This window comes from Panulirus ornatus, chromosome 3 (assembly GCF_036320965.1).
Source record: "Panulirus ornatus isolate Po-2019 chromosome 3, ASM3632096v1, whole genome shotgun sequence".
In the NCBI taxonomy this organism is placed as follows: Eukaryota; Metazoa; Arthropoda; class Malacostraca; order Decapoda; family Palinuridae; genus Panulirus; species Panulirus ornatus.
The window spans coordinates 3,157,452-3,184,577 of record NC_092226.1 but is presented as its reverse complement, the minus strand read 5'-3'; the positions used below and the strand labels follow the sequence as shown (position 1 = coordinate 3,184,577).

At 41.4% G+C, this 27,126-nt stretch overlaps 1 protein-coding gene across 3 annotated transcripts in view; it reads left to right on the top strand.

Annotated features, from left to right (window-relative positions):
* The window catches only part of LOC139760043 (uncharacterized), a 300,444-nt gene that overhangs the window by 164,954 nt on the left and 108,364 nt on the right, over positions 1-27,126 (top strand). For all 3 annotated transcript variants that reach the window (XM_071682807.1, XM_071682799.1, XM_071682788.1), the window contains 6 exons: positions 1,641-1,738; positions 1,878-1,985; positions 2,143-2,195; positions 2,428-2,506; positions 18,112-18,219; positions 21,222-21,320. In XM_071682807.1, the coding sequence (XP_071538908.1) occupies positions 1,641-1,738; positions 1,878-1,985; positions 2,143-2,195; positions 2,428-2,506; positions 18,112-18,219; positions 21,222-21,320 (545 nt within the window). The remainder of the gene's footprint in view (positions 1-1,640; positions 1,739-1,877; positions 1,986-2,142; positions 2,196-2,427; positions 2,507-18,111; positions 18,220-21,221; positions 21,321-27,126) is intronic.

Below are 27,126 nucleotides of genomic sequence, written 5' to 3'. Positions count from 1 at the left end.
AAAGAAGAGAGAATGTTGGGGTGAAGAGAGCGGTGAGAGTAAGTGAGCTTGGGAAGGAGACTTGTGTGAGGAAGTACCAGGAGAGACTGAGTACAGAATGGAAAAAGGTGAGAACAAAGGACGTAAGGGGAGTGGGGGAGGAATGGGATGTATCTAGGGAAGCAGTGACGGCTTGCGCGAAAGATGCTTGTGGCATGAGAAGTGTGGGAGGTGGGCAGATTAGAAAGGATAGTGAGTGGTGGGATGAAGAAGTAAGATTAATAGTGAAAGAGAGGAGACAGGCATTTGGATGATTTTTGCAGGGAAATAATGCAAATGACTGGGAGATGTAGTAAAGAAAGAGGCAGGAGGTCAAGAGAAAGGTGCAAGAGGTGAAAAAGAGGGCAAATGAGAGTTGGGGTGAGAGAGTATCATTAGATTTTAGGGAGAATGAAAAAATGTTTTGGAAGGTGGTAAATAAACGGTGTAAGACAAGGGAGCAAATGGGAACTTCAGGGAAGGGGGCTAATGGGGAGGTTATAACAAGTAGTGGTGATGTGAGAAGGAGATAGAGTATTTTGAAGATTAGTTGAATGTGTTTGATGATAGAGTGGCAGATATAGAGTGTTTTGGTCGAGGTGGTGTGCAAAGTGAGAGGGTTTGGGAAAATGATTTGGTAAACAGAGAAGAGGTAGTAAAAGCTTTGTGGAAGATGAAAGCCGGCAAGGCAGCGGGTTTGGATGGTATTGCAGTGGAATTTATTAAAAAAGGGGGTGACAGTATTGTTGACTGGTTGGTAAGGTCATTTTCCAGATTGTCGGAGAAAAACTGAATGATGCCATTGTTTCAGATTTTTATGTGTAAAAGGATTAAAAGGTTCCATTGTTTTGGAGTTTTATCCATACAGAGAAAAAGTGAATTGTATTGTTGTTTTGAATTTTTCAATTAACTGAGTCATTGTCTCGTGAAGACTTGATTTTATAATTTACTTTCTTTAATTGATTTATGAGACACAATAAGAATTAAAGGCTTGTGGCATTCTTTTTTCAATCTTATGTATAGGCATATTGCTTACACCAATCACTTGATAACTTGAAATCAATTGATATATTGACATCTGACACAGAGTGTATTTGAAAAGCAATGAAATCAAACATCAGGATGAAGAAAAGATAAAACGCTGATGGACCAGGTAGCATCTCACCATATTTACTCAAAAAATGTGTAGAAACTGAAAACAGGCTGTTTGAGATGTTTAAGATCTCATTCATAGAGTATAGTATTCCAAGAGGATTATGGAGAAACTTCAGGAATCTAGAAATTTTGGTCAAGATTTTGTCATGAGAAACTTTAAGATTAATGCATTTCTTCACTTTATGCTTGTTTTGTTTAGTTAGAGTATTGTGACATAGTGAATATACCTATTATGGGAAAACATCATACACAATAGTATACTGGGGTAACTGTCTACACCAAAATTACTCAATACACAGCAAGTAAGATATTTTAATGTATCTTTTAAAATATATGTAGAAGTTCAGAAAAACAAAAACTCTGCCTGTGTTTAGAGCCTAAGATTTTCTCAGTCTTAGATGTTTTCCCTGTAACAAGTTTTACATGCATTTATAGTATATGTAGTTATACACCTTCTTACATTACAGTCTTGGACTCTCTTAGAAAGTCTTGGTCATGTTATGAATGTGATGAAGGTTTTGAGTCATCTGCTGAATTCCAGCAACATCTAGTCTGTCATGATGAGGTCAGTAGCTCTAGTTTTAATTATTAAGATTATAAGTTTTTTTGTAATTGTTCCAGTAATAATGTCAAAATTTAATGAATTCCTAATTTGATAGATGTATAAAAGTTGAGTTTTACTTTAACCAACAATTTTATTACAGAAAGTTGGGGAGGAGGAACGAAAGAAACGCAAGAGGATAAAGACAAGGCGATCACGTGGTAATGGGGAGAATGGAACAGGCATTAAGAGGCTCATTAAAAGAGTTAAGGTTGAATATCAGTGTTTTATGTTTGTTCAAGGTTATTTTTATGGTACACTGGTTGACAATACACACATTTCAGAATTTTGTTTGTTATTTAGAATTGATAATATCTTTATTTCTATTTTTATTGCATTACCTTCATGGATACGTTTGTCATGATTAGCCGTGTGGGCAAGGAACGTCAATTGCTGGCGCATCCCAGGCAGGATCAGAAGGGTAATGAAATTCCTGGTACTCAGTAATTCAGATGATTACAAGAAATAGTGCCTGATTATTATTGTGTATATACCAGTATCTTAAACTAATGTGATATTTTTTGCACTTTTATGGTTACACATACCTAATCTTTCCACATACTGGTCACACACATTGATATGCTTGATTAGGAATGAGAAATAATTGTTATGATAATGATTGTTATGATAATGAGTTTCATTATACTCCACAGAGGTGCTAATGTTCTGCCAGAAGGGAGCCTTCAGCACAGGCAATGCATGATATGCAATCTGGTCTTCACAATGCCTGAGGTACAGGTTTTTGTAAACTGTTATGATTGGTAAATTAAAAAGTTTATAAATTTTTTTCATACTTCATTGTCATTTCCTGGGTATTATAATGAGGTTGCACCAGGAACAGTCAAAGAAAGACTGCACCTGATCACATTCATTCTCTAGCTATAATGTGTAATGCATCAAAACCACAGTTCTCTATCCAAAAGACATGCCCCACAGACTTTTCCATGGTTTATGCCAGGCACTTCACATGCCCATCCACTGACGTGCTAGCACATTGACCTCACTATACCACATCATTCTAGATCACTCTGTCCTGTAAATGCCTTTCATTCTCTTGCATGTTCAGGCACTGATTACCTAGAATATTTTCACTGCATCATTCCATTTCCAGTTTTGTCTCTCCATTCTCCTTTTTCCCTCCGCATGACACATATATCCTCTTTGTCAACCTTTCCTCACTCATTCTCTTCATATGTCCAAACCATATCAGCACACCCTCTTAAGCTCTCTCAACCCCACTCTTTTTATTGCCACACCTCTCTCTTACCCTTTCATTGATTACTTGATCAAACCACCTCTTACCACTTATTGTTCTCAGAAATTTTGTTTCCAACACCTTCACCTCCTCCACACAGCCTAATCTATATCCCATGCCTCGCATTCATATTTTATTATTGGGACTACTATAACTTCAGACATGCTCATTTTTGCTCCCAGATAATGTTCTCTTTTTCCATACCTTCATCTGTGCTTTCAGAACCTTTGCCCCCTCACCCACCCAGTGACTCACTTGCACTTCCATGGTTTGATTCCCTGCCATTTCCTCACCCAGGTATCAAAAACACTTCACTTCTTCCAAGTTTTCTCCATTCAAACTCAAACTCCAGCTGACCTATCCCTCAACCCTGCTAAACTTAATAACCTTGCTTTTATTCACATTTGCTCTCAACTTCCTCCTCTCACACACTCTTTCAAACTCATTCACAAACTTTTGCAGTTTCTCACTCAAATTCTCCACCAGTACTGTATCAAAAGCAAACAACAATGGACTCACTTCCAAGGACCTCTTTACCCCCACAGACTGTGTTCTCACCCCTCACTCCTAGACTCGCATTTACCTCCCACAACATCCCTTCCATAAACAGTCTAAACAACTATGGTAACATCATACACCCATGCAACAAACCAACATTCACATGGAACCATTCACTTTCCCCTCTTCCTACTCTTACATGTACATTTCACCCTTGGTAAAATCTTTTCTGCTTCTGGCAGCTTTCCTTCCACACTGTATATTCTTAAAACCTTCCACAAGGCATGTCTATCAACTCAGCCATATGCTTTCTCCAGATCGCTGAATGCCACATACTAATCCATCTGTTTATCTTTCTGACAAACATTCCTTAAAGCAAACACCTGATCCACACATCCTGTACCACTTCTAAAGCCACAATGCCCCTCCTCAAGCTGTTGTTCTGTACATTCCTTCACCCTATCAAGCAATTCCTCCCCCCCTTCCCCAGTGAAACTTACCCAGTACACTCAAAAAAATTATACCTGTATATTTTGGGCACTCACCTTTATCCCACCCTTGCCCTTACACAGTGGCACTGTACATGCATTCCACCAATCCTCAAGCACCTCACCATGATCTATACATACATTGAAAATCTTAACCAGAAATCAACAACACAGTCACCCTCTTTCTCAATGAATTCAGCTGCAAGACCATCCACTCCAGGAGCTTTGCCATATTTCATGTTATGTGAGACTTTCACCCCTGTTTCTCTCTTCACTAAATTACTTTCAATGACTCCCTCATCTTGCATACCATTCCAGCCCAAACACGGTATATCTGCCATCAAATCATCAGATACATTCAGTAGTCCCTCATGATACTCACTCCATTTCATTTCATCACTACCTGTTACCACTTCCCTTTCTGCCCCCTTTACCAATCTTCCTATTTGTTCTCTTTGATTTCGCATATTATTAACCTCCTTCCAAAACATCCTCCTCTTCTCCCTAAAGTTTACTGGTACATGCTCATTGCAACTCATTTGCCCTCTTCCTCAGCCCTTGTGCTTTCATCTTGGCTTCTTGCTGCTTTCTTTTATACATTACCCAACCATTTGCATTCCTTCCTTGTTAGTATTACCCAAAAACTTCCCTTTTCTCTGTTACTGGCAATTTTACTTCTTCCCACCACTCATTACTCTTTCTAATCTGCCCACCTCCCACCTTTTCATGCCATATAATCTCTTGCATAAGCTACACTCCTTCCTTAAATACCTCCCATTTCTTATCCACTCCCCTTGCTTCATTCACCCTCACATTTTGCCATTTAACACTCAGTCTCTCCTGGTATTTTGTCACACTAGCCTCTTTTCCAAGCTCTTCAGCACTTTCTTCTCCCTGACATTGTTGCCTCTTTTCTGAAAACCTCTGCAAATCTTCACCCTCGCTTCCACCATATATTGATCAGACATCTCCCAGCTACCCCTTTCATCACATTTATATCCAAAAGTCTCTCTTGTACATGCCAGTCAATTAATATGAAATCTAGTAATGCCTGCTTACCCCTCTCTCCTAATCACATACATATACTTGCTGATTTCCCTACTTTTAAATCAGGTTTTCCCAATCATTGGTCCTTTTTCAGCACACACCTCCATAAGCTGTTCACTGATTCCATTCATGAGACTGAATACTTGAGATAACGTTCTCTCTTTCCATACATTTTTCATTGCTCCCAGAACGTTCTTCTCCTTCCCCATTCTAAGACTCACTTCCGCTTCCATGGTTCCATTCCCTGCTAAGTCCTCTCCCAGATATCTAATGCACTTCACTTCTTCCAGTTTTTCTCCATTCAAACTTACATCCCAACTAACTTGTTCCTCAACCCTGCTGAATCTAATAGCCTTAATCTTATTCACATTTACTCTCAAATTTCTCATTTCACACACTTTTCCAAACTCATTCACCAGCTTCTGCAGTTTCCTACTCAAATCAACCACCACTGCTATATCATTGGTGAACAACAACTGACTCACATATGTATACTTGTGTGGATCTCTCTTTTTAAACCAGGTCTTCCTATTCACCAGTATTTTATCAGCTCACAAATCCACAAGCTCTTCACCATTTCCATTCACAGCACTGAATACCCCATGTACACCAATCATACCCTCTACTGCCTCATTACTTGCCTTCACACTATCACCCATCACTGATACTCGGTCCCATGCACCAAAATCACCCATCACTAATACTTGGTCCCATGCACCAAAACTGCTGACACACTCACTCACCTGCTCTCAAAACACTTGCCTCTCTAGATCTTTCTTCTCATAAGCACCAATAATACACATGACAACTAGAGACTGAGTGTGAATGAATGTGGCCTTTTTTGTCTGTTTTCCTGGCACTACCTCGCTTAAGCAGAGGGTAACGACGCTATTTCCTTTGTGGCGAGATAGTGACAGGAATGGATGAATTCAAGCATGAATATGTACATGTGTATATATGTGTATGTCTGTGTATGTTTATATATATGTATGTATATGTTGATATGAATATGTATGTATATATAGATATGTATATGTACATGCATGGGCATTTATGTAGATATATATGTGTATGTAGGTGGTTGGTTTCCTTGTGCTACCTCACAGATGTGGGAAACAGCGTTTAAATATGATAGAAAATGGGAATGAAGGCAGCAAGTATGAATATGTACTGTGTATATATATGTATTTGTCTGTGCATGTATATATATATATACATATATACATGTGCATGTATGGGCGTTTATGTATATTATTCATATTATATTTTGCTTTGTCGCTGTCTCCCACATATGCGAGGTAGCGCAAGGAAATAGACGAAAGAAATGGCCCAACCCACCCCCATACACATGTATATACATACACGTCTACACACGCAAATATACATACCCATACATCTCAATGTACACATATATATACACACACAGACACATACATATATACACATGCACACAATTCACACTGTCTGCCTTTATTCATTCCCATCGCCACCTCGCCACACATGGAATAACATCCCCCTCCCCCATCATGTGTGCGAGGTAGCGCTAAGAAAAGACAATAAAGACCCCATTCGTTCACACTCAGTCTCTAGCTGTCATGCAATAATGCCCGAAACCACAGCTCCCTTTCCACATCCAGGCCCCACAGAACTTTCCATGGTTTACCTCAAACGCTTCACATGCCCTGATTCAATCCATTGACAACACGTCAACCCAGGTATACCACATCGATCCAATTCCCTCTATTCGTTGCCCGCCTTTCACCCTCCTGAATGTTCAGGCCCCGATCACTCAAAATCTTTTTCACTCCATCTTTCCACCTCCAATTTGGTCTCTCCCACTTCTCCTCATTCCCTCCACCTCCGACAGATATATCCTCTTGGTCAATCTTTCCTCACTCATTCTCTCCATGTGCCCAAACCATTTCAAAACACCCTCTTCTGCTCTCTCAACCACGCTCTTTTTATTTCCACACATCTCTCTTACCCTTACATTACTTACTCGTTCAAACCACCTCACACCCCACATTAACCTCAAACATCTCATTTCCAGCACATCCACCCTCCTGCGCACAGCTCTACCCATAGCCCACGCCTCGCAACCATACAACATTGTTGGAACCACTATTCCTTCAAACATACCCATTTTTGCTTTCCGAGATAATGTTCTTGACTTCCACACGTTCTTCAAGGCTCCCAGGATTTTTGCCCCTTCCCCCACCCTATGATTCACTTCCGCTTCCATGGTTCCATCCCCTGCCAGATCCACTCCCAGATATCTAAAACACTTACTTCCTTCAGTTTTTCTCCAGTCAAACTTACCTCCCAATTGACTTGACCCTCAACCCTACTGTACCTAATAACCTTGCTCTTATTCACATTTACTCTTAACTTTCTTCTTTCACACACTTTACCAAACTCAGTCACCAGCTTTTGCAGTTTCTCACATGAATCAGCCACCAGCGCTGTATCATCAGCGAACAAACTCTGACTCACTTCCCAAGGTCTCTCATCCACAACAGACTGCATACTAGCCCCTCTTTCCAAAACTCTTGCATTCACCTCCCTAACAACCCCATCCATAAACAAATTAAATAACCATGGAGACATCACACACCCCTGCTGCAAACCTACATTCACTGAGAACCAATCACTTTACTCTCTTCCTACACGTACACATGCCTTACATCCTCAATAAAAACTTTTCACTGCTTCTAACAACTTGCCTCCCACACCATATATTCTTAATATCTTCCACATAGCACCTCTATCAACTCTATCATATGCCTACTCCAGATCCATAAATGCTACATACAAATCCATTTGCTTGTCTAAGTATTTCTCACATACATTCTTCAAAGCAAACACCTGATCCACACATCCTTTACCACTTCTGAAACCATATACCATATTTTTTTTTATGTTTATATTGCTTTGTCACTCTCTCCCGCGTTAGCGAGGTAGCGCAAGGAAACAGACGAAAGAATGGCCCAACCCGCCCACATACACATGTATATACATACACGTCCACACACGCAAATATACATACCTATACATCTCGATGTACACATATATATACACACACAGACATATACATATATACACATGTACATAATTCATACTGTCTGCCTTTATTTGTTCCCATCGCCACCTCGCCACACATGGAATAACAACCCCCTCCCCCCCTCATGTGTGCGAGGTAGCGCTAGGAAAAGACAACAAAGGCCCCATTCGTTCACACTCAGTCTCTAGCTGTCATGTGATAATGCACCGAAACCACAGCTCCCTTTCCACATCCAGGCCGCACACAACTTTCCATGGTTTACCCCAGACGCTTCACATGCCCTGGTTCAATCCATTGACAGCACGTCGACCCCGGTATACCACATCATTCCAATTCACTCTATTCCTTGCACGCCTTTCACCCTCCTGCATGTTCAGGCCCCGATCACTCAAAATCTTTTTCACTCCATCTTTCCACCTCCAATTTGGTCTCCCACTTCTCCTCGTTCCCTCCACCTCTGACACATATATCCTCTTGGTCAATCTTTCCTCACTCATTCTCTCCATGTGACCAAACCATTTCAAAACACCCTCTTCTGCTCTCTCAACCACACTCTTTTTATTTCCACACATCTCTCTTACCCTTACATTACTTACTCGATCAAACCACCTCACACCACATATTGTCCTCAAACATCTCATTTCCAGCACATCCACCCTCCTGCGCACAACTCTATCCATAGCCCACGCCTCGCAACCATACAACATTGTTGGAACCATTATTCCTTCAAACATACCCATTTTTGCTTTCGGAGATAATGTTCTCGACTTCCAAACATTCTTCAAGGCTCCCAGAATTTTCGCCCCCTCCCCCACCCTATAATTCACTTCCGCTTCCATGGTTCCATCCGCTGCCAGATCCACTCCCAGATATCTAAAACACTTTACTTCCTCCAGTTTTTCTCCATTCAAACTTACCTCCCAATTGACTTGACCCTCAACCCTACTGTACCTAATAACCTTGCTCTTATTCACATTTACTCTTAACTTTCTTCTTTCACACACTTTACCAAACTCAGTCACCAGCTTCTGCAGTTTCTTACATGAATCAGCCACCAGCGCTGTATCATCAGCGAACAACAACTGACTCACTTCCCAAGCTCTCTCATCCACAACAGACTTCATACTTGCCCCTCTTTCCAAAACTCTTGCACTCACCTCCCTAACAACCCCATCCATAAACAAATTAAACAACCATGGAGACATCACACACCCCTGCCGCAAACCTACATTCACTGAGAACCAATCACTTTCCTCTCTTCCTACACGTACACATACCTTACATCCTCGATAAAAACTTTTCACTGCTTCTAACAACTTGCCTCCCACACCATATATTCTTAATACCTTCCACAGAGCATCACTATCAACTCTATCATATTCCCTCTCCAGATCCATAAATGCTACATACAAATCCATTTGTTTTTCTAAGTATTTCTCACATACATTCTTCAAAGCAAACACCTGATCCACACATCCTCTACCACTTCTGAAACCACACTGCTCTTCCCCAGTCTGATGCTCTGTACATGCCTTCACCCTCTCAATCAATACCCTCCCATATGATTTCCCAGGAATACTCAACAAACTTATACCTCTGTAATTTGAGCACTCACTCTTATCCCCTTTGCCTTTGTACAATGGCACTATGCACGCATTCCGCCAATCCTCAGGCACCTCACCATGAATCCTACATACATTAAATAACCTTACCAACCAGTCAACAATACAGTCACCCCCCTTTTTAATAAATTCCACTGCAATACCATCCAAACCTGCTGCCTTGCCGGCTTTCATCTTCAGTAAAGTTTTTACTACCTCTTCTCTATTTACCAAATCATTTTCCCTAACCCTCTCACTTTGCACACCACCTCGACCAAAACACCCTATATCTGCCACTCTATCATCAAACACATTCAACAAACCTTCAAAATACTCACTCCATCTCCTTCTCACATCACCACTACTTGTTATCACCTCCCCATTAGCCCCTTTCACTGAAGTTCCCATTTGCTCCCTTGTCTTACACACTTTATTTACCTCCTTCCAAAACATCTTTTTATTCTCCCTAAAATTTAATGATACTCTCTCACCCCAACTCTCATTTGCCCTCTTTTTCACCTCTTGCACCTTTCTCTTGACCTCCTGCCTCTTTCTTTTATACCTATCCCACTCATTTGCATTTTTTCCATGCAAAAATCGTCCAAATGCCTCTCTCTTCTCTTTCACTAATAATCTTACTTCTTCATCCCACCACTCACTACCTTTTCTAATCAACCCACCTCCCACGCTTCTCATGCCACAAGCATCTTTTGCACAAGCCATCACTGCTTCCCTAAATACATCCCATTCCTCCCCCACTCCCCTTACCTCCTTTGTTCTCACCTTTTTCCATTCTTTACTCAGTCTCTCCTGGTACTTCCTCACACAAGTCTCCTTCTCATGCTCACTCACTCTCGCCACTCTCATCACCCCAACATTCTCTCTTCTTTTCTGAAACCCCCCACAAATCTTCACCTTCGCCTCCACAAGATAATGATGAGACATCCCTCCAGTTGCACCTCTCAGCACATTAACATCTAAAAGTCTCTCTTTTGTGCGTCTATCAATTAACACGTAATCCAATAATGCTCTCTGGCCAATTCTCCTACTTACATACGTATACTTATGTATATCTCGCTTTTTAAACCAGGTATTCCCAATCACCAGTCCTTTTTCAGCACATAAATCTACAAGCTCTTCACCATTTCCACTTACAACACTGAACACTCCATGTATACCAATTACTCCCTCAACTGCCACATTATTCACCTTTGCATTCAAATCACCCATCACTATAACCCCGTCTTGTGCATCAAAACCACTAACACACTCATTCAGCTGCTCCCAAAACACTTGCCTATCATGATCTTTCTTCTCATGCCCAGGTGCATATGCACCAATAATCACCCATCTCTCTCCATCAACTTTCAGTTTTACCCATATCAATCTTGAATTTACTTTCTTACACTCTATCACATACTCCCACAACTCCTGATTCAGGAGTAGTGCTACTCCTTCCCTTGCTCTTGTCCTCTCACTAACCCCTGACTTTACTCCCAAGGCATTCCCAAACCACTCATCCCCTTTACCCTTGAGCTTCGTTTCACTCAGAGCCAAAAGATCCAGGTTCCTTTCCTCAAACATACTACCTATCTCTGCTTTTTTCTCATCTTGGTTACATCCACACACATTTAGACACCCCAATCTGAACCTTCGAGGAGGATGAGCACTCCTCGCGTGACTCCTTCTGTTTCCCCTTTTAAAAAGTTGAAATACAAGGAGGGGAGGGTTTCTGGCCCCCCGCTCCCGTCCCCTTTAGTCACCTTCTATGACACGTCAGGAATGCGTTGGAAGTATTCTTTCTCCCCTATCCCCAGGGATATTTTTTTTTTTTTTGCTTTGTCGCTGTCTCCTGCGTTTGCGAGGTAGCGCAAGGAAACAGACAAAAGAAATGGCCCAACCCACCCCCATACACATGTATATACATACGTCCACACACGCAAATATACATACCTACACAGCTTTCCATGGTTTACCCCAGACGCTTCACATGCCCTGATTCAATCCACTGACAGCACGTCAACCCCGGTATACCACATCGATCCAATTCACTCTATTCCTTGCCCTCCTTTCACCCTCCTGCATGTTCAGGCCCCGATCACACAAAATCTTTTTCACTCCATCTTTCCACCTCCAATTTCGTCTCCCACTTCCCCTCGTTCCCTCCACCTCTGACACATATATCCTCTTTGTCAATCTTTTCTCACTCATTTTCTCCATGCGACCAAACCATTTCAACACATCCTCTTCTGCTCTCTCATCCATACTCTTTTTATTACCACACATCTCTCTTGCCCTTTCATTACTTACTCGATCAGACTACCTCACACCACATATTGTCCTCAAACATTTTATTTCCAACACATCCACCCACCTCTGCACAACTCTATCTATAGCCCATGCCTCACAACCATATAACATTGTTGGAACCACTATTCCTTCAAACATACCCATTCTTGCTCTCCGAGATAATGTTCTCGCCTAAAAATTCTTCACTTCCTCCAGTTTTCCTCCATTCAAACTTACCTCCCACTTGACTTGTCCCTGATCCCTCCTGTACCTAATAACCTTGCTCCTATTCACATTTACTCTCAGCTTTCTTTTTTCACACTCTTTACCAGACTCAGTCACAAACCTCTGCAGTTTCTCACCTGAATCAGCCCTCAACTTTCTTCTTTCACACTCTTTACCAGACTCAGTCACAAACTTCTGTAGTTTCTCACCCAAATCAGCCACCAGCATTGTATCATCAGCAAACAACAACTGACACACTTCCCAAGCCCTCTCATCCACAACAGATTGCATACTTGCCCCTCTTTCCAACACTCTTGAATTCATCTCCCTAACAACCCCATCCATAAACAAATTAAACAACCATCACGCACCCGTGCCGCTAACCAACATTCACTGGGAACCAATCACTTTCCTCTCTTCCTACTCGTACACATGCCTTACATTCTCGATAAAAACTTTGCTTCTAGCAACTTACCTCCCATACCATATACTCTTAATACCTTCCACAGAGCATCTTTATCAACTCGTATCATATGCCTTCTCCAGATCCATAAATGCTACATTCAAATCTATTTGTTTTTCTAAGTATTTCTCACATGCATTCTTCAAAGCAAACACCTGATCTACACATCCTCTACCACTTCTGAAACCACACTGCTCTTCCCCAATCTGATGCTCTGTGTATGCCTTTACCCTCTCAGTCAATACCCTCCCATATAATTTCCTTAGAGTACTCAACATAATTATACCTCTGTAATTTGAGCACTCACCTTTATCCCCATGGCATTTGTACAATAGCACTATACATGCATTCCCCCAATCCTCAAGCACTTAACCATGAACCATACATACATGGAATATCCTCACCGACCAGTCATCAACACAGTCACCCCCTTTTATAGTAAATTCCACAGCAATACCATCCAAACCTTCTACCAGCTTTCATCTTCTACAAAGCTTTCACCAAAACCACAGTTCCCTATCCACAACCAGGCCCCATAGACCTTTTCATGGTTTGCCCCAGATGCTTCAAAAGCCCTGGTTCAATCCATTGACAGCACGTTGACCCCAATATACCTCATCGTATTAATTTACACTTGCACGCCTTTCACCCTCCTGTATGTTCAGAACCCAATCACTCAGAATCTTTTTCACTCCATCCTTCCACCTCCAATTTGGTCTCCTGCTTCTCCTTCCCTCCACCTCTTACACATATGTCCTCTTTGTCAATCTTTCCTCACTCATTCTCTCCATATGTCCAAACCATTTCAACACACCCTCTTCTGCTCTCTCAGTCACACTCTTTTTATTACCAAACATCTCTCTTACCCTATCATTACTTACTCGATCAAGCCACCTCACACCATATATTGTCCTTAAACATTTCTCTCCAACACATCCACCCTCCTCCATACAACCCTAAGCTTCTTTTTCTATAAACTCAGGTAACTGACTTACTCTATCATCCTTATCCCCAATTCTTCTCTTTGAGCCTGTCCTTTCTTCTATTTCCAGTTGTCTAAGCCTTACTTCTTTATCAGCCTGGATTCTCTGTTTTTCTGTTTCAGCATGTATTCTCTCCTTTTCAGCCTCTATTTGTATTATCTTAGGTCAAATTCTAATCTTAATCTCTCCATTGCAATGTTTTTACTACTATCAACATCTTAAGGTTCCTTCAATATTAATATGGAGACCAACTGATCAATTAATACTCTCTGCATGTCACTTTTGACATGTGTCAACAGAGAAATTCCATAATTCACTGCTACCTGGTTCATTTCATCTTTATTGCACTGGTACAGAAAATGTACATCCTGAGTTTCAGTAGACTTCTTGACGTTATCTGCCATGTTTAAACACACTATATTTACAAGTATGAACACTTACTTCTTTGGAGAAATCTTCTCTATATATTTCAAGAGAGTACAGTAGAGTACTGACCCACACACTCTGGCCAGCTTGAATTACATGGTTTCACAATTTCAGCTCCCTGGACTGTGTATTCACATATTCATATCCTGGACAGCAGGCTTCCACATATTCAGCTCCCTGATGGCAGGTTTCACAATTCACAATTCCAGACAGCAGTTTTCACAATTCAAGATCCCAGACGGCAGGTTTCACAGTTCAAGATCCATCCCAAACTGGCCCCCATGTTACACTCTGCCTCCACCCCTTACACATTAAAGGGTATATAATCAGCCCATAGGCCCATTAAAACAGATAACTCTCAAATAACAGCTTCTGTTAACAGGGAGATTTGGGCAAGACACAGATTCCCGTACAATCTGGCTAACATTTCCTGACACCTGACAGCCGTAATGATATACCTAGTTTTCCCTTCTCAAGTTGGTCAAATACCAGACACAGATAAAATCTATAGAAATATATTTATAATAGCGAAACAAACATTGCTGTCTTGTTACATGAATAATACAATTTATCATGATACATAGATCTCTCTCTATTACTTTACTTAACATTTCTCTGGCAAATTCACTGTACAGATTACATTATACATTTACCAACAGCTTTCTGTCACATCTTCCTGTTATGACCATTCCTGAGAGAGAGCTTGACCTTGGCCTTCTTCCAGTTTCTATACAATTTCTCAAAGAAAACTGAATAAGATATTATGGGTAACTATAACATTCATTGGTAAATAGGGGAGATAACTGTAACAAGGTGCATAAGCAGCAATTATTACTCATCTCTCTCCATCCACTTTCAGTTTTACCCACATCAATCTTGAATTTACTTTTTCACACTCTATCACATACTCTCACAACTCCTGCTTCAGGAGTTGTGCTACTCCTTCCTTAGCTCTTGTCCTCTCACCAACACCTGACTTTATCCCTAAGACTGACCCTAACCACTCTTTCCCTTTACCCTTGAGTTTCGTTTCACTCAGACCCAGAATATCCAGGTTTCTTTCCTCAAACATATTACCTATCTCTCCTTCCTTCTCATCTTGGTTACATCCACACACATTCAGACATCCTAATCTGAGACTTTGAGGAGGATGAGCACTCCCCACTTGACTCCCTCTGTTTCCCTTGTTAGAAATTGAAATACAAGGAGGGGAGGGTTTCCAGCCCCACACCCCTGCCCCCTTTAGTTGCCTTCTACGATATGCTGGGAATACGTGAGAAGTATTCTTTCTCCCCTATGTATGTATACATATATATTTATATTTTTTTTATTATACTTTGTCGCTGTCTCCCGTGTTTGCGAGGTAGCGCAAGGAAACAGACAAAAGAAATGGCCCAACCCCCGCCCATACACATGTATATACATACGTCCACACACGCAAATATACATACCTACACAGCTTTCCATGGTTTACCCCAGACGCTTCACATGCCTTGATTCAATCCACTGACAGCACGTCAACCCCGGTATACCACATCGCTCCAATTCACTCTATTCCTTGCCCTCCTTTCACCCTCCTGCATGTTCAGGCCCCGATCACACAAAATCTTTTTCACTCCATCTTTCCACCTCCAATTTGGTCTCCCTCTTCTCCTCGTTCCCTCCACCTCCGACACATATATCCTCTTTGTCAATCTTTCCTCACTCATTCTCTCCATGTGCCCAAACCACTTCAAAACACCCTCTTCTGCTCTCTCAACCATGCTCTTTTTATTTCCACACATCTCTCTTACCCTTACGTTACTCACTCGATCAAACCACCTCACACCACACATTGTCCTCAAACATCTCATTTCCAGCACATCCATCCTCCTGCGCACAACTCTATCCATAGCCCACGCCTCGCAACCATACAACATTGTTAGAACCACTATTCCTTCAAACATACCCATTTTTGCTTTCCGAGATAATGTTCTTGACTTCCACACATTCTTCAAGGCCCCCAGAATTTTCGCCCCCTCCCCCACCCTATGATCCACTTCCGCTTCCATGGTTCCATCCGCTGCCAGATCCACTCCCAGATATCTAAAACACTTCACTTCCTCCAGTTTTTCTCCATTCAAACTCACCTCCCAATTGACTTGACCCTCAACCCTACTGTACCTAATAACCTTGCTCTTATTCACATTTACTCTTAACTTTCTTCTTCCACACACTTTACCAAACTCAGTCACCAGCTTCTGCAGTTTCTCACATGAATCAGCCACCAGCGCTGTATCATCAGCGAACAACAACTGACTCACTTCCCAAGCTCTCTCATCCCCAACAGACTGCATACTCAGCCCTCTCTCCAAATCTCTTGCATTTACCTCCTTAATTACCCCATCCATAAACAAATTATGCGACAATAGGGACATCACACACCTCTGCCACAGACTGACCTTCACTGGGAACCAATCACTCTCCTCTTTTCCTACTCGTATTCATGCCTTACACCCTTGATAAAAACTTTTCACTGCTTCTAGCAGCTTACCTCCCACATCATATACTCTTAAGACCTTCCACAAAGCATCTCTGTCAACCCTATCATATGCTTTCTCCAGATCCATAAATGCTACATACACATCCATCTGTTTTGCAAGTATTTCTCACACACATTCTTCAAAGCAAACACCAGTTTACATAATGCCCTCCAACAACAAGAATTTGAACGTCACTCCATTTACATGGTAGCTGGGAATGCTTACTGCTTTGCTCTGATTGCTCCTAATAGGGAAATGACTATTCAGTTACTAGTAATCGTATACCCTTCGTGTCACATCCATGGGCAGTGGTGTCTAGACTGGTCATTTCCCATCAGGTTCATATTACTAGTAGTCAGCAATTTTAGAGAACTCTCTGTCACTTGTAGACGTATATGAACACAATCTTAGTGCATATGAACACTAACATTTCATAGAACACATAAAGCCCTCCAGCAGCAAGAATTCAAACCCCACTCCATTTATGTGTTAGTGGGGAACACCAACTGCTGGGCTATGATCACCCCTAATGGGGAATTGATTTCAAATACCAGTAATGGAATACCCTTCATCTCACATCCATGAGCAATGAGGTCTAGGCTGGTCAATTCCCATCAGGCTCACATTACTAGTAGTCAGCCATTTTACAGAACTTACTGCTTTATTTGTGTGGTAGCTGGGTACAGTGTCTGCTCGGCTATGATTGCCCCTAATGTGTGGAGAGATGATCAGCGGGCATTATTAGATTATGTATTAATTGATTGGCATATAAAAGAGACTTTTGGATATAAATGTGCTGAGAGGGGCAGCTAGTTGGATGTCTGATCACTATCTTGCGGAGGTGAAGGTGAAAATATATAGAGGTTTCCAAAAAAGAGGAGAGAATGTAAGGGAGAAGAGAGTGGTGAGATTAAGTGAGCGTGGAAAGGAAACTTATGTGAGAAAATTCCCAGGAAAGATTGAGTGCAGAATTGCAAAAGGTGAGAGCAAATGAAGTAAGGGGAGTGGATGAGGAGGGGAGTGGATAGGAATGGTTTGTATTTAGGGAAGCAGTGATGGCTTATACAAAAGATGCATGTGGCACAATAAAGATGGGAAGTGGGCAGGTTAGAAAGGGTAGTAAGTGGTGGAGTGAACAAATAAGGTTGTTAGTGAAAAAGAATAGAGAGGTGTATGGACAGTACTTGCTTCATTGCAAACAGGAACAAGGTAATTATGGACTCCTTTAGAGTGAGAATGTCCTTGACAAAACTGTTCTTTCTTTCATCCTTGGATGATGGCATGGCCTTGCCAAAGGCAGTCTGGTAGCACCACAGTTGAATTTTGTTTCATCACTTGTGGTGAAGGATTAGTTCATGCAATTCTGTTGATTTGAAATTGATGTTTAGATTATTTTGCTAATTTAACTAGGTTATTTTCTCACCGGTGAAATTGATGTTTAGATTATTTTGCTTATTTAACTAGGTTATTTTCTCACAGGTGCTAAGGATACACCAGCATGCTCATGAGCGAGCTGATGTCAAACAAGAAGATGCCTCTGCCATCACTTTGAAGGAAGAGGATAAGACTTGCCCTCAGTGTATTAAGGTATCTCATTAATTGTATGTGGTTTGTTGAAAGATTTATTTTCCTGACAGTGATTTATAAATCTTCAGTCCCTGTTGTGAGTATGGCTAAGATACATTTCTGATAGAGTTGTTTTTGTAGATGTACGAATGCATTAACGTAAGAGTTCAGTAGGTGTTTGAAATGGAGGTACTTTTATTTGTTAGGGTAAAAGTAAAGTTTTGAGTGTAGGAGGAGGATGTGCATTGGAAGAATGACTTGAAAATGTGTTCTGAAGATACTTTAAAAAAGTAGAAAAGCCAGGTTTGAAAAGTTTTTTTTGTACATGCTTATCATTTCTGTTCATACAAGGGAACCGAACTGATACAGAAGGCCTACATACCCAGTACCCATCTTCTGTGAATCAGGTAGTCATGACCCCAAGAAACAAGTGAAACAGTTGATAATTCATTACCTTTTCCTAATTGAGGCCCTGAATTCATAGTCCAAATGTTGGATTATCACCAAACAAACTGAATCATAGGTTTTGCTTGGTCAAGTAACAGAACCTTTTCTTTCAAGTGGGAAATTACCATGTTAGCACTGGCATGTTAGAGTCTAGTGTTTCTAACTGGAGGTAATCATCCCAATTTTCCACCCTCTGGGGATGCCTATCTTCCTGTTCATAAGATATGAATATTTCATGTGTCTGACACCAACAGGCAGCTTACATTCTAAGAGAGATCCCTTTCCCAACACAGTAAGCTTCACAACTTGGCTGCTGGTGACAGGAAACACAATTCTGTCTCTGTTGTTTACATTGTGACTTCTGTGGTGCCTTTGAGGGATATCAGTGAGTTCTGACATGTCTCTAAACCCTCTTACCTAATGCATCCTTTACTTAAAGTTGCGATCATCTGGCTTTTTTTTATCTTAAGATACAGTTTTTGGTTATTACCTACAGTATATATGGAGCTGTAATATGTTGCCTATGACCTCATTTGACTGTTTCAACCTAAGTTGCAGTGTGTAGTTGCTTCACCAGGCTTTTAGGCTTCAACATTGTGTATTTATTGATTTTTTTCTCTGTTGATCACGTATGAATTTGTGTATAATGTATATTTGCTTTTAGCACTCAGACAAGAATTTAGGTAGTGTTCCTAGTTTGTAGATAATTAGCTACCATTTTCTGTTCATTTGTCAACATCACTCAGGTGGTGGTGGTGGTGGTAGGAGAGCATCCAGTCATCTTTACCCCACCAGACAAACACCCATCAGAGGCAACATCCCCAAAGAAACACAAGTCACACTTTGTTATCTATGCTAAGGATATCACCCACCCCTACAACACAACAGTTGCAATTACAGTTACAGCATATTACAAGACCCTTCCTGCCCATGATACAACTACTACAACAGAGACACTGAGCAGTTTCTGTGCAGTTGCCCTGTGCACTCTGCATATAGTTGTACAGACAACACCTCTATATTTTATGACCTATGTTCCTAACCAGTGGATTTGGTTGGGTTCCTGAGTGCTGTACGAGCCCCATAAAGATAGCAGGGACTTATTTGACAGAAAGCAAAGTCTAGTATATATTTTATTCATACTTGCTTGCTATTTTCTGCATTAGCAAGATTGCACTAGGAACTGACAAAAAATAGGCCTCATTCACTTACATTCATTCTCAGACTGTCGTGTATAATGTTCTGAAACTACAGTCCCTTATCCATAACTAGGTGCCACAGACTTTTCCAGGGTCTCTCCTGACCTCTTCTTATTCCCTTGTTAAGTTCATCGATAACATATCACCCCCTGTATACCTCATCACTCCAGTGCATGCCATACACCCTCCTGCTTGTTCAAGGACTGAGCACTCAAAACCTTATTCACTCCCTCCTTCCATTTCTGGTCTGGTCTCCCATTTCTCCTTTTCTACTCCACATCTGACATATATCCTTGTTGTAAATCTCTCCTCGCTCATTCTTTCCATATGTTCAAACTGTATCAGCCCACCCTCTTCAGGTTTCTCAACCATACTTTTATTACCACACTGCTCTCTTACTCAGTCATTTCTCACTTGATAAATCTTCCTCACACTACTTATTTGATTTTGAACATATTCACTCTCCTCTCTACTTTCATATGTAGGCTCCATACTTATTCCTTGCATCTCTATGATAGTCAGAACTATTTATCCATTAAACATGTCCATCTCTTCCATCACTGAAGTGACTTCTCTTTCTACATACCCCTCAATGTGCTCAGGACTGTAACCCCCTCACCTACCCTTTGGCTCACTTCAGCTTCCATAGTTTCAATTCATTGCCTTGTCCACTTCCAGATATCTAAAACAACCCACATTCTCTGGATCCCTCCTTTCAAACTCACATTCCAACTAACCATGCTTTTATTCACATTTACTCTCAACTTTCTCCTTTCCCAAACTCAGACACTAACTTCAGCAGTTTCTCTTTCAAACTAAAGATCAAAACAGTGTCATCAGCAAATAACAACTGACTCACTTTCCGGGCTTTCCCACCCTCCAGTTGGACTGCAGACTTACTCCTTTCTCCAAAACCCTCTCAGCAGGTATGCAAAACTCAGGTTGACAGCCATGCACTTACAAAAGTGGTTGTAATGGTACTGAAGAGAGCAGATCCATCTTCTAAGGATCATCATCAGATGACAGGAGCAGTTTCAGTATTAATTGGCCAGCGTATGGAAAATCTTTTGCTAGAATTGGATACTTCGGTAGGGTAGTTGTTTTACTTGTCAGGGCCTAACAGCTTGCTTGAGTGGTCAAGATGCTGCCTTCAAGCCTTCTTGGTCAGAATGTAGAAAGTTTTTTTGCTTGAAATGAAATACCTGAATATCTGTTGCAAAAAGATACCTAGATCAGTGAAAGTGAATGTGAGTTGTTATATTGTGATCAGTATGTTTGGAGAAACTTTTGAATTGGTTACCTTAGTGATGGTTCAGGAGGTTGTATATTGGACATAAAGTAGGCAAGAAGTAAAGACTTCATTTATTCTTTTTACAGGTTTTTGAGAGTGATGTGGAGTTATCTACTCATGTAGAGGAGCATGGTTTCTATCTGCCAATCCCAACAAAACGATATAAGTGTGACTTCTGTTACAAAGTAAGTACCACATATTTCTTGTCATATTTGTTAATTTGGGGCACTATCATAGAGAGTTTAAAGAGCTTGCCCTTTGCTTGTAGGAAAGCTCTTGCACATAAATGATGCCGTATTGTGAAGTATGGAAAATGCACAGGGAATATTAGCTTTTTAAACTTTTAGAATTTATTATGATTAATGTAGTTCATGGATCACTTTTCATATTACTTTGATTACTTTTTGAAATTATTTAGTTTGGCTCTTTGACTTAGATGACCTCCTTTTTTCTCATATATGTCTGTTTTTTATCCCTGGAGTTAAAGGAGAAAGAATACTTCCCACTTATTCCTTGTGTGTCGTAGAAGGTGACTAAAAGGGGAGTGAGTGGGGGGCTGGAAATCCCCCCTCCCATTTATAATTTTCCAAAAGAAGGAATAGAGAGGTGAGCTAGGTGAGGATATACCTTCTAAGGCTCACTCCTCTGTTCTTAATGATACCTAGCTAATGTGGGATAAGGCAAATGTGTATAAAAAAAAGAATGTTTTTACCTCGTGATTTCCTTGTATTTCATTTAACCAGTATTTATCTTTATATTTTTGTGTTTATACTCATCAAACTTATACCCCTGTGGAAAGGTATTGGGAGGGTATTGACTGAGAGGGTGAAGGCATGTACAGAGCATCAGACTGGGGAAGAGCAGTGTGGTTTCAGAAGTGGTAGAGGATGTGTGGATCAGGTGTTTGCTTTGAGGAATGTATGTGAGAAATTCTTAGAAAAACAAATAGATTTGTATGTAGCATTTATGGATCTGGAGAAGGCATATGATGGAGTTGACAGAGATGCTATGTGGAAGGTATTAAGAATATATGGTGTGGGAAGCAAGTTGCTAGAAGCAGTGAAAAATTTTTATCGAGGATGTAAAGCATGTGCACGAGTAGGAAGAGAGGAAAGTGATTGGTTCTCAGAGAATGTTGGTTTGCAGCAGGGGTGCATGATGTCTCCATGGTTGTTTAATTTGTTTATAGATGGTGTTGTTAGGGAGGTTAATGCAAGAGTTTTGGAAAGAGGAGCAAGTATGCAGTCTGTTGTGGATGAGAGGGCTTAGGAAGTGAATCAGCTGTTGTTCGCTGATGATACAGCACTGGTGGCTGATTCGAGTGAGAAACTGCAGAAGCTGGTGACTAAGTTTGGTAAAGTGTGTGAAAGAAGAAAGCTGAGAGTAAATGTGAATATGAGCAAGGTTATTTAGGTACAGTAGTGTTGAGGGACAATTCAACTGGGAGGTAAGTTTGAATGGAGAAAAACTGGAGGAAGTGAAGTGTTTTAGATATCTGGGACTGGATTTGGCAGTGGATGGAACCATAGAAGCGGAAGTGAGTCACAGGGTGTGGAAGGGGCCGAAAGTTCTCGAAGCGTTGAAAAATGCGTGGAAGGCGAGAACATTTTCTCGGAAAGCAAAAATGGGTATGTTTGAAGGAATAGTGGTTCCAACAATGTTGTGTTGGAAATAAAATGTTTGAGGACAATATGTGGTGTGAGGTGGTTTGATTGAGTAAGTAATGAAAGGGTAAGAGAGATGTGTGGTAATAAAAAGAGTATGGATGAGAGAGCAGAAGAGGGTGTTTTGAAATTGGTCACATGGAAAGAATGAGTGAGGAAAGATTGACCAAGAGGATATATGTGTCAGAGGTGGAGTGAACAAGGAGAAGTGGGAGACCACATCGGAGGTGGAGGGATGGAGTGGAAAAGATTTTGAGCGATCAGGGCCTGAACATACAGGAGGGTGAAGGGCGTGCAAGGAATAGAGTGAATTGGAACGATGTGGTATACCGGGGTTGACATGCTGTCAGTGGATTGAACCAGGGCATGTGAAGTGTCTGGGGTAAACCATGGAACGTTTTGTTGGGCCTGGATGTGGAACGGGAGCTGTGGTTTTGGTGGATTACACATAACAGCTAGAGACTGAGCATGAACGAATGTGGCCTTTGTTGTCTTTTCATAGCGATACCTCATGCACATATGGGGGGAGGGGAGTGCTATTTCATGTGTGGCGGGGCGGCGACGTGAATGGTTGAGGGCAGTAAGTATGAATATGTACATGTGTATATATGTATTTGTCCGTGTATGTATAAGTATGTATACATTCAAATGTATAGGTATGTATATGTGCGTGTGTGGGCGTGTATGTATATACATGTGTATGTGGGTGGGTTGGGCCATTCTTTCATCTGTTTCCTTGTGCTACCGCGCTAATGCGGGAGACAGCTACAAAGTATAATGATGAAAATTATTTATTTGATTTATTTTGTTTTGTTGCTGTCTCCCGCGTTTGCGAAGTAGCGCAAGGAAACAGACGAAAGAAATGGCCCAACCCCCATACACATGTATATACTATACACGTCCCCACACCCAAATATACATACCCATACATCTCAATGTACACATATATATACACACACAGACATATACATATATACACATGCACACAATTCACACTGTCTGCCTTTACTCATTCCCATCGCCTCCTCACCACACAAGGAATAACATCCCCCTCCCCCCTCATGTGTGCGAGGTAGTGCTAGGAAAAGACAACAAAGGCCCCATTCGTTCACACTCAGTCTCTAGTTGTCATGCAATAATGCCTGAAACCACAGCTCCCTTTCCACATCCAGGCCCCACAGAACTTTCCATGGTTTACCCCAGATGCTTCACATGCCCTGATTCAATCCAATGACAGCACGTCGACTCAGGTATACCACATCGATCCAATTCAATCTATTCCTTGCCCTCCTTTCACCCTCCTGCATGTTCAGGCCCCGATCACTCAAAATCTTTTTCACTCCATCTTTCCACCTCCAATTTGGTCTCCCACTTCTCCTCGTTCCCCCCACCTCTGACACATATATCCTCTTGGTCAATCTTTCCTCACTCATTCTCTCCATGTGCCCAAACCATTTCAAAATACCCTCTTCTGCTCTCTCAACCACGCTCTTCTTATTTCCACACATCTCTCTTACCCTTACATTACTTACTCGATCAAACCACCTCACACCACATATTGTCCTCAAACATCTCATTTCCAGCACATCCACCCTCCTGCACACTACTCTATCCATAACCCATGCCTTGCAACCATACGACATTGTTAGAACCACTATTCCTTCAAACATAGCCATTTTTGCTTTCCGAGATAATGTTCTCGACTTCCACACATTCTTCAAGGCTCCCAGGATTTTCGCCCCCTCCCCCACCCTATGATCAACTTCCGCTCCCATGGTTCCATCCGCTGCCAGATCCACTCCCAGATATCTAAAACACTTCACTTCCTCCAGTTTTTCTCCATTCAAACTCACCTCCCAATTGACTTGACCCTCAACCCTACTGTACCTAATACCCTTGCTCTTATTCACATTTACTCTTAACTTTCTTCTTTCACACACTTTACCAAACTCAGTCCACAGCCTCTGCAGTTTCTCACCTGAATCAGCCACCAGCGCTGTATCATCAGCGAACAACAACTGACTCACTTCCCAAGCTCTCTCATCCCCAACAGACTTCATACTTGCCCCTCTTTCCAAAACTCTTGCATTCATCTCCCTAACATCCCCGTCCATAAACAAATCAAACAACCATGGAGACATCACACACCCCTGCTGCAAACCTACATTCACTGAGAACCAATCACTTTCCTCTCTTCCTACACATACACATGCCATACATCCTCGATAAAAACATTTCACTGCTTCTAACAACTTGCCTCCCACACCATATATTCTTAATACCTTCCACAGAGCATCTCTATCAACTCTATCATATGCCTTCTCCATATCCATAAATGCTACATACAAATCCATTTGCTCTTCTAAGTATTTCTCGCATATATTCTTCAAAGCAAACACCTGATCCACACATCCTCTACCACTTCTGAAACCACAGTGCTCTTCCCCAAACTGATGCTCTGTACATGCCTTCACCCTCTCAATCAATACCCTCCCATATAATTTACCAGGAATACTCAACAAACTTATACCTCTGTAATTTGAGCACTCACCTTTGTCCCCTTTGCCTTTATGCAATGGCACTATGCGCGCATTCTGCCAATCCTCAGGCACCTCACCATGAATCATACATACATTAAATAGCCTTACCAACCAGTCAACAATACAGTCACCCCCTTTTTTAATAGATTCCACTGCAATACCATCCAAACCTGCTGCCTTGCCGGCTTTCATCTTCCACAAAGCTTTTATTACCTCTTCTCTGTTTACCAAATCATTTTCCCTAACCCTCTCACTTTGCACACCACCTCAACCAAAACACCCTATATCTGCCACTCTATCATCAAGCACATTCAACAAACCTTCAAAATACTCACTCCATCTCCTTCTCACATCACCACTACTTGTTATCACCTCCCGATTAGCCCCCTTCACTTAAGTTCCCATTTGTTCCCTTGTCTTACGCACTTTATTTACCTCCTTCCAGAACATCTTATTCTCCCTAAAATTTAATGATACTCTCTCACCCCAACTCTCATTTGCCCTCTTTTTCACCTCTTGCACCTTTCTCTTGACCTCCTGTCTCTTTCTTTTATACATCTCCCACTCATTTGCATTTTTTCCCTGCAAAAATCGTCCAAATGCCTCTCTCTTCTCTTTCACTAATAATCTTACTTCTTCATCCAACCACTCACTACCCTTTCTACTCAACCCACCTCCCACACTTCTCATGCCATAAGCATGAAAATGATAATAACATGTATATATTACACATGTACGAGTGTAAGAAAGTAAATTCTAGATTGTTGTGGATGGAGAGAGATGGGTGATTATTGGTGCTTATGCATCTGATCATGAGAAATCATGAGAGGGAAGTGTTTTGGGAGCAGTTTAGTGAGTGTATTAGCAGCTTTCATGCAGTAGACCAGATTACAGTGATGGGCAATTTGAATACACCAAAACTACAGCTCCCTACAGGCCTTTCCATGGTTTCCCCCACATGCTTCACATACCCTGGTTGAGTCCAATGACAGCATGTCAACCCCAATGTACCACATAGTTCCAATTCACTCTATTCCTTGCACACCTCTCATCCTCCTGCATGTTCAGGCCCCAATCGCTCAAAATCTTTTTTCACTCCTTCCTTCCACGTCCAATTTGGTCTCCTGCTTTTCCTTGTTCCCTCCACCTCTGACACATATATCCTCTTTGTGAATCTTTCCTCTCTCTTTCTCTCCATATGTCCAAACCATTTAAACACACCCTCTTCTGCTCTCTCAACCACACTCTTTTTATTACCATACATCTCTCGTACCCTTTCATTACTTACTTGATCAAACCACCTCACACCACATATTGTCCTCAGACATTTCATTTCCAACACATCCACCCTCCTCCACACAACCCTATCTGAAGCCCATGCCTTACAACCATATAACATTGTTGGAACCACTATTCCTTCAAACATACCCATTTTTGCTCTCTGAGATACCATCCTCACCTTCCACACAATCTTCAACGCTCCCAGAACGTTTCCCTCTCCCCCACCCTGTGACTCGCTTCCACTTCCATGGTTCCATCTGCTGCTAAATCCACTCCCAAATATCAAAAATGCTTCACTTCCTCCATTTTTTCTCCATTCAAACTTACCTCACAATTAACTTGTTCCTCAACCCTACTGAACCTAATAGCCTTGCTCTTATTCACATTTACTCTTAACTTTATTCTTTCACACACTTTACCAAACTCAGTCACCAGCTTCTGCTGTTTCTCACCCAAATCAGCCACCAGCACTATATCATCTGTGAACAACTGACTAAATTCCCAAG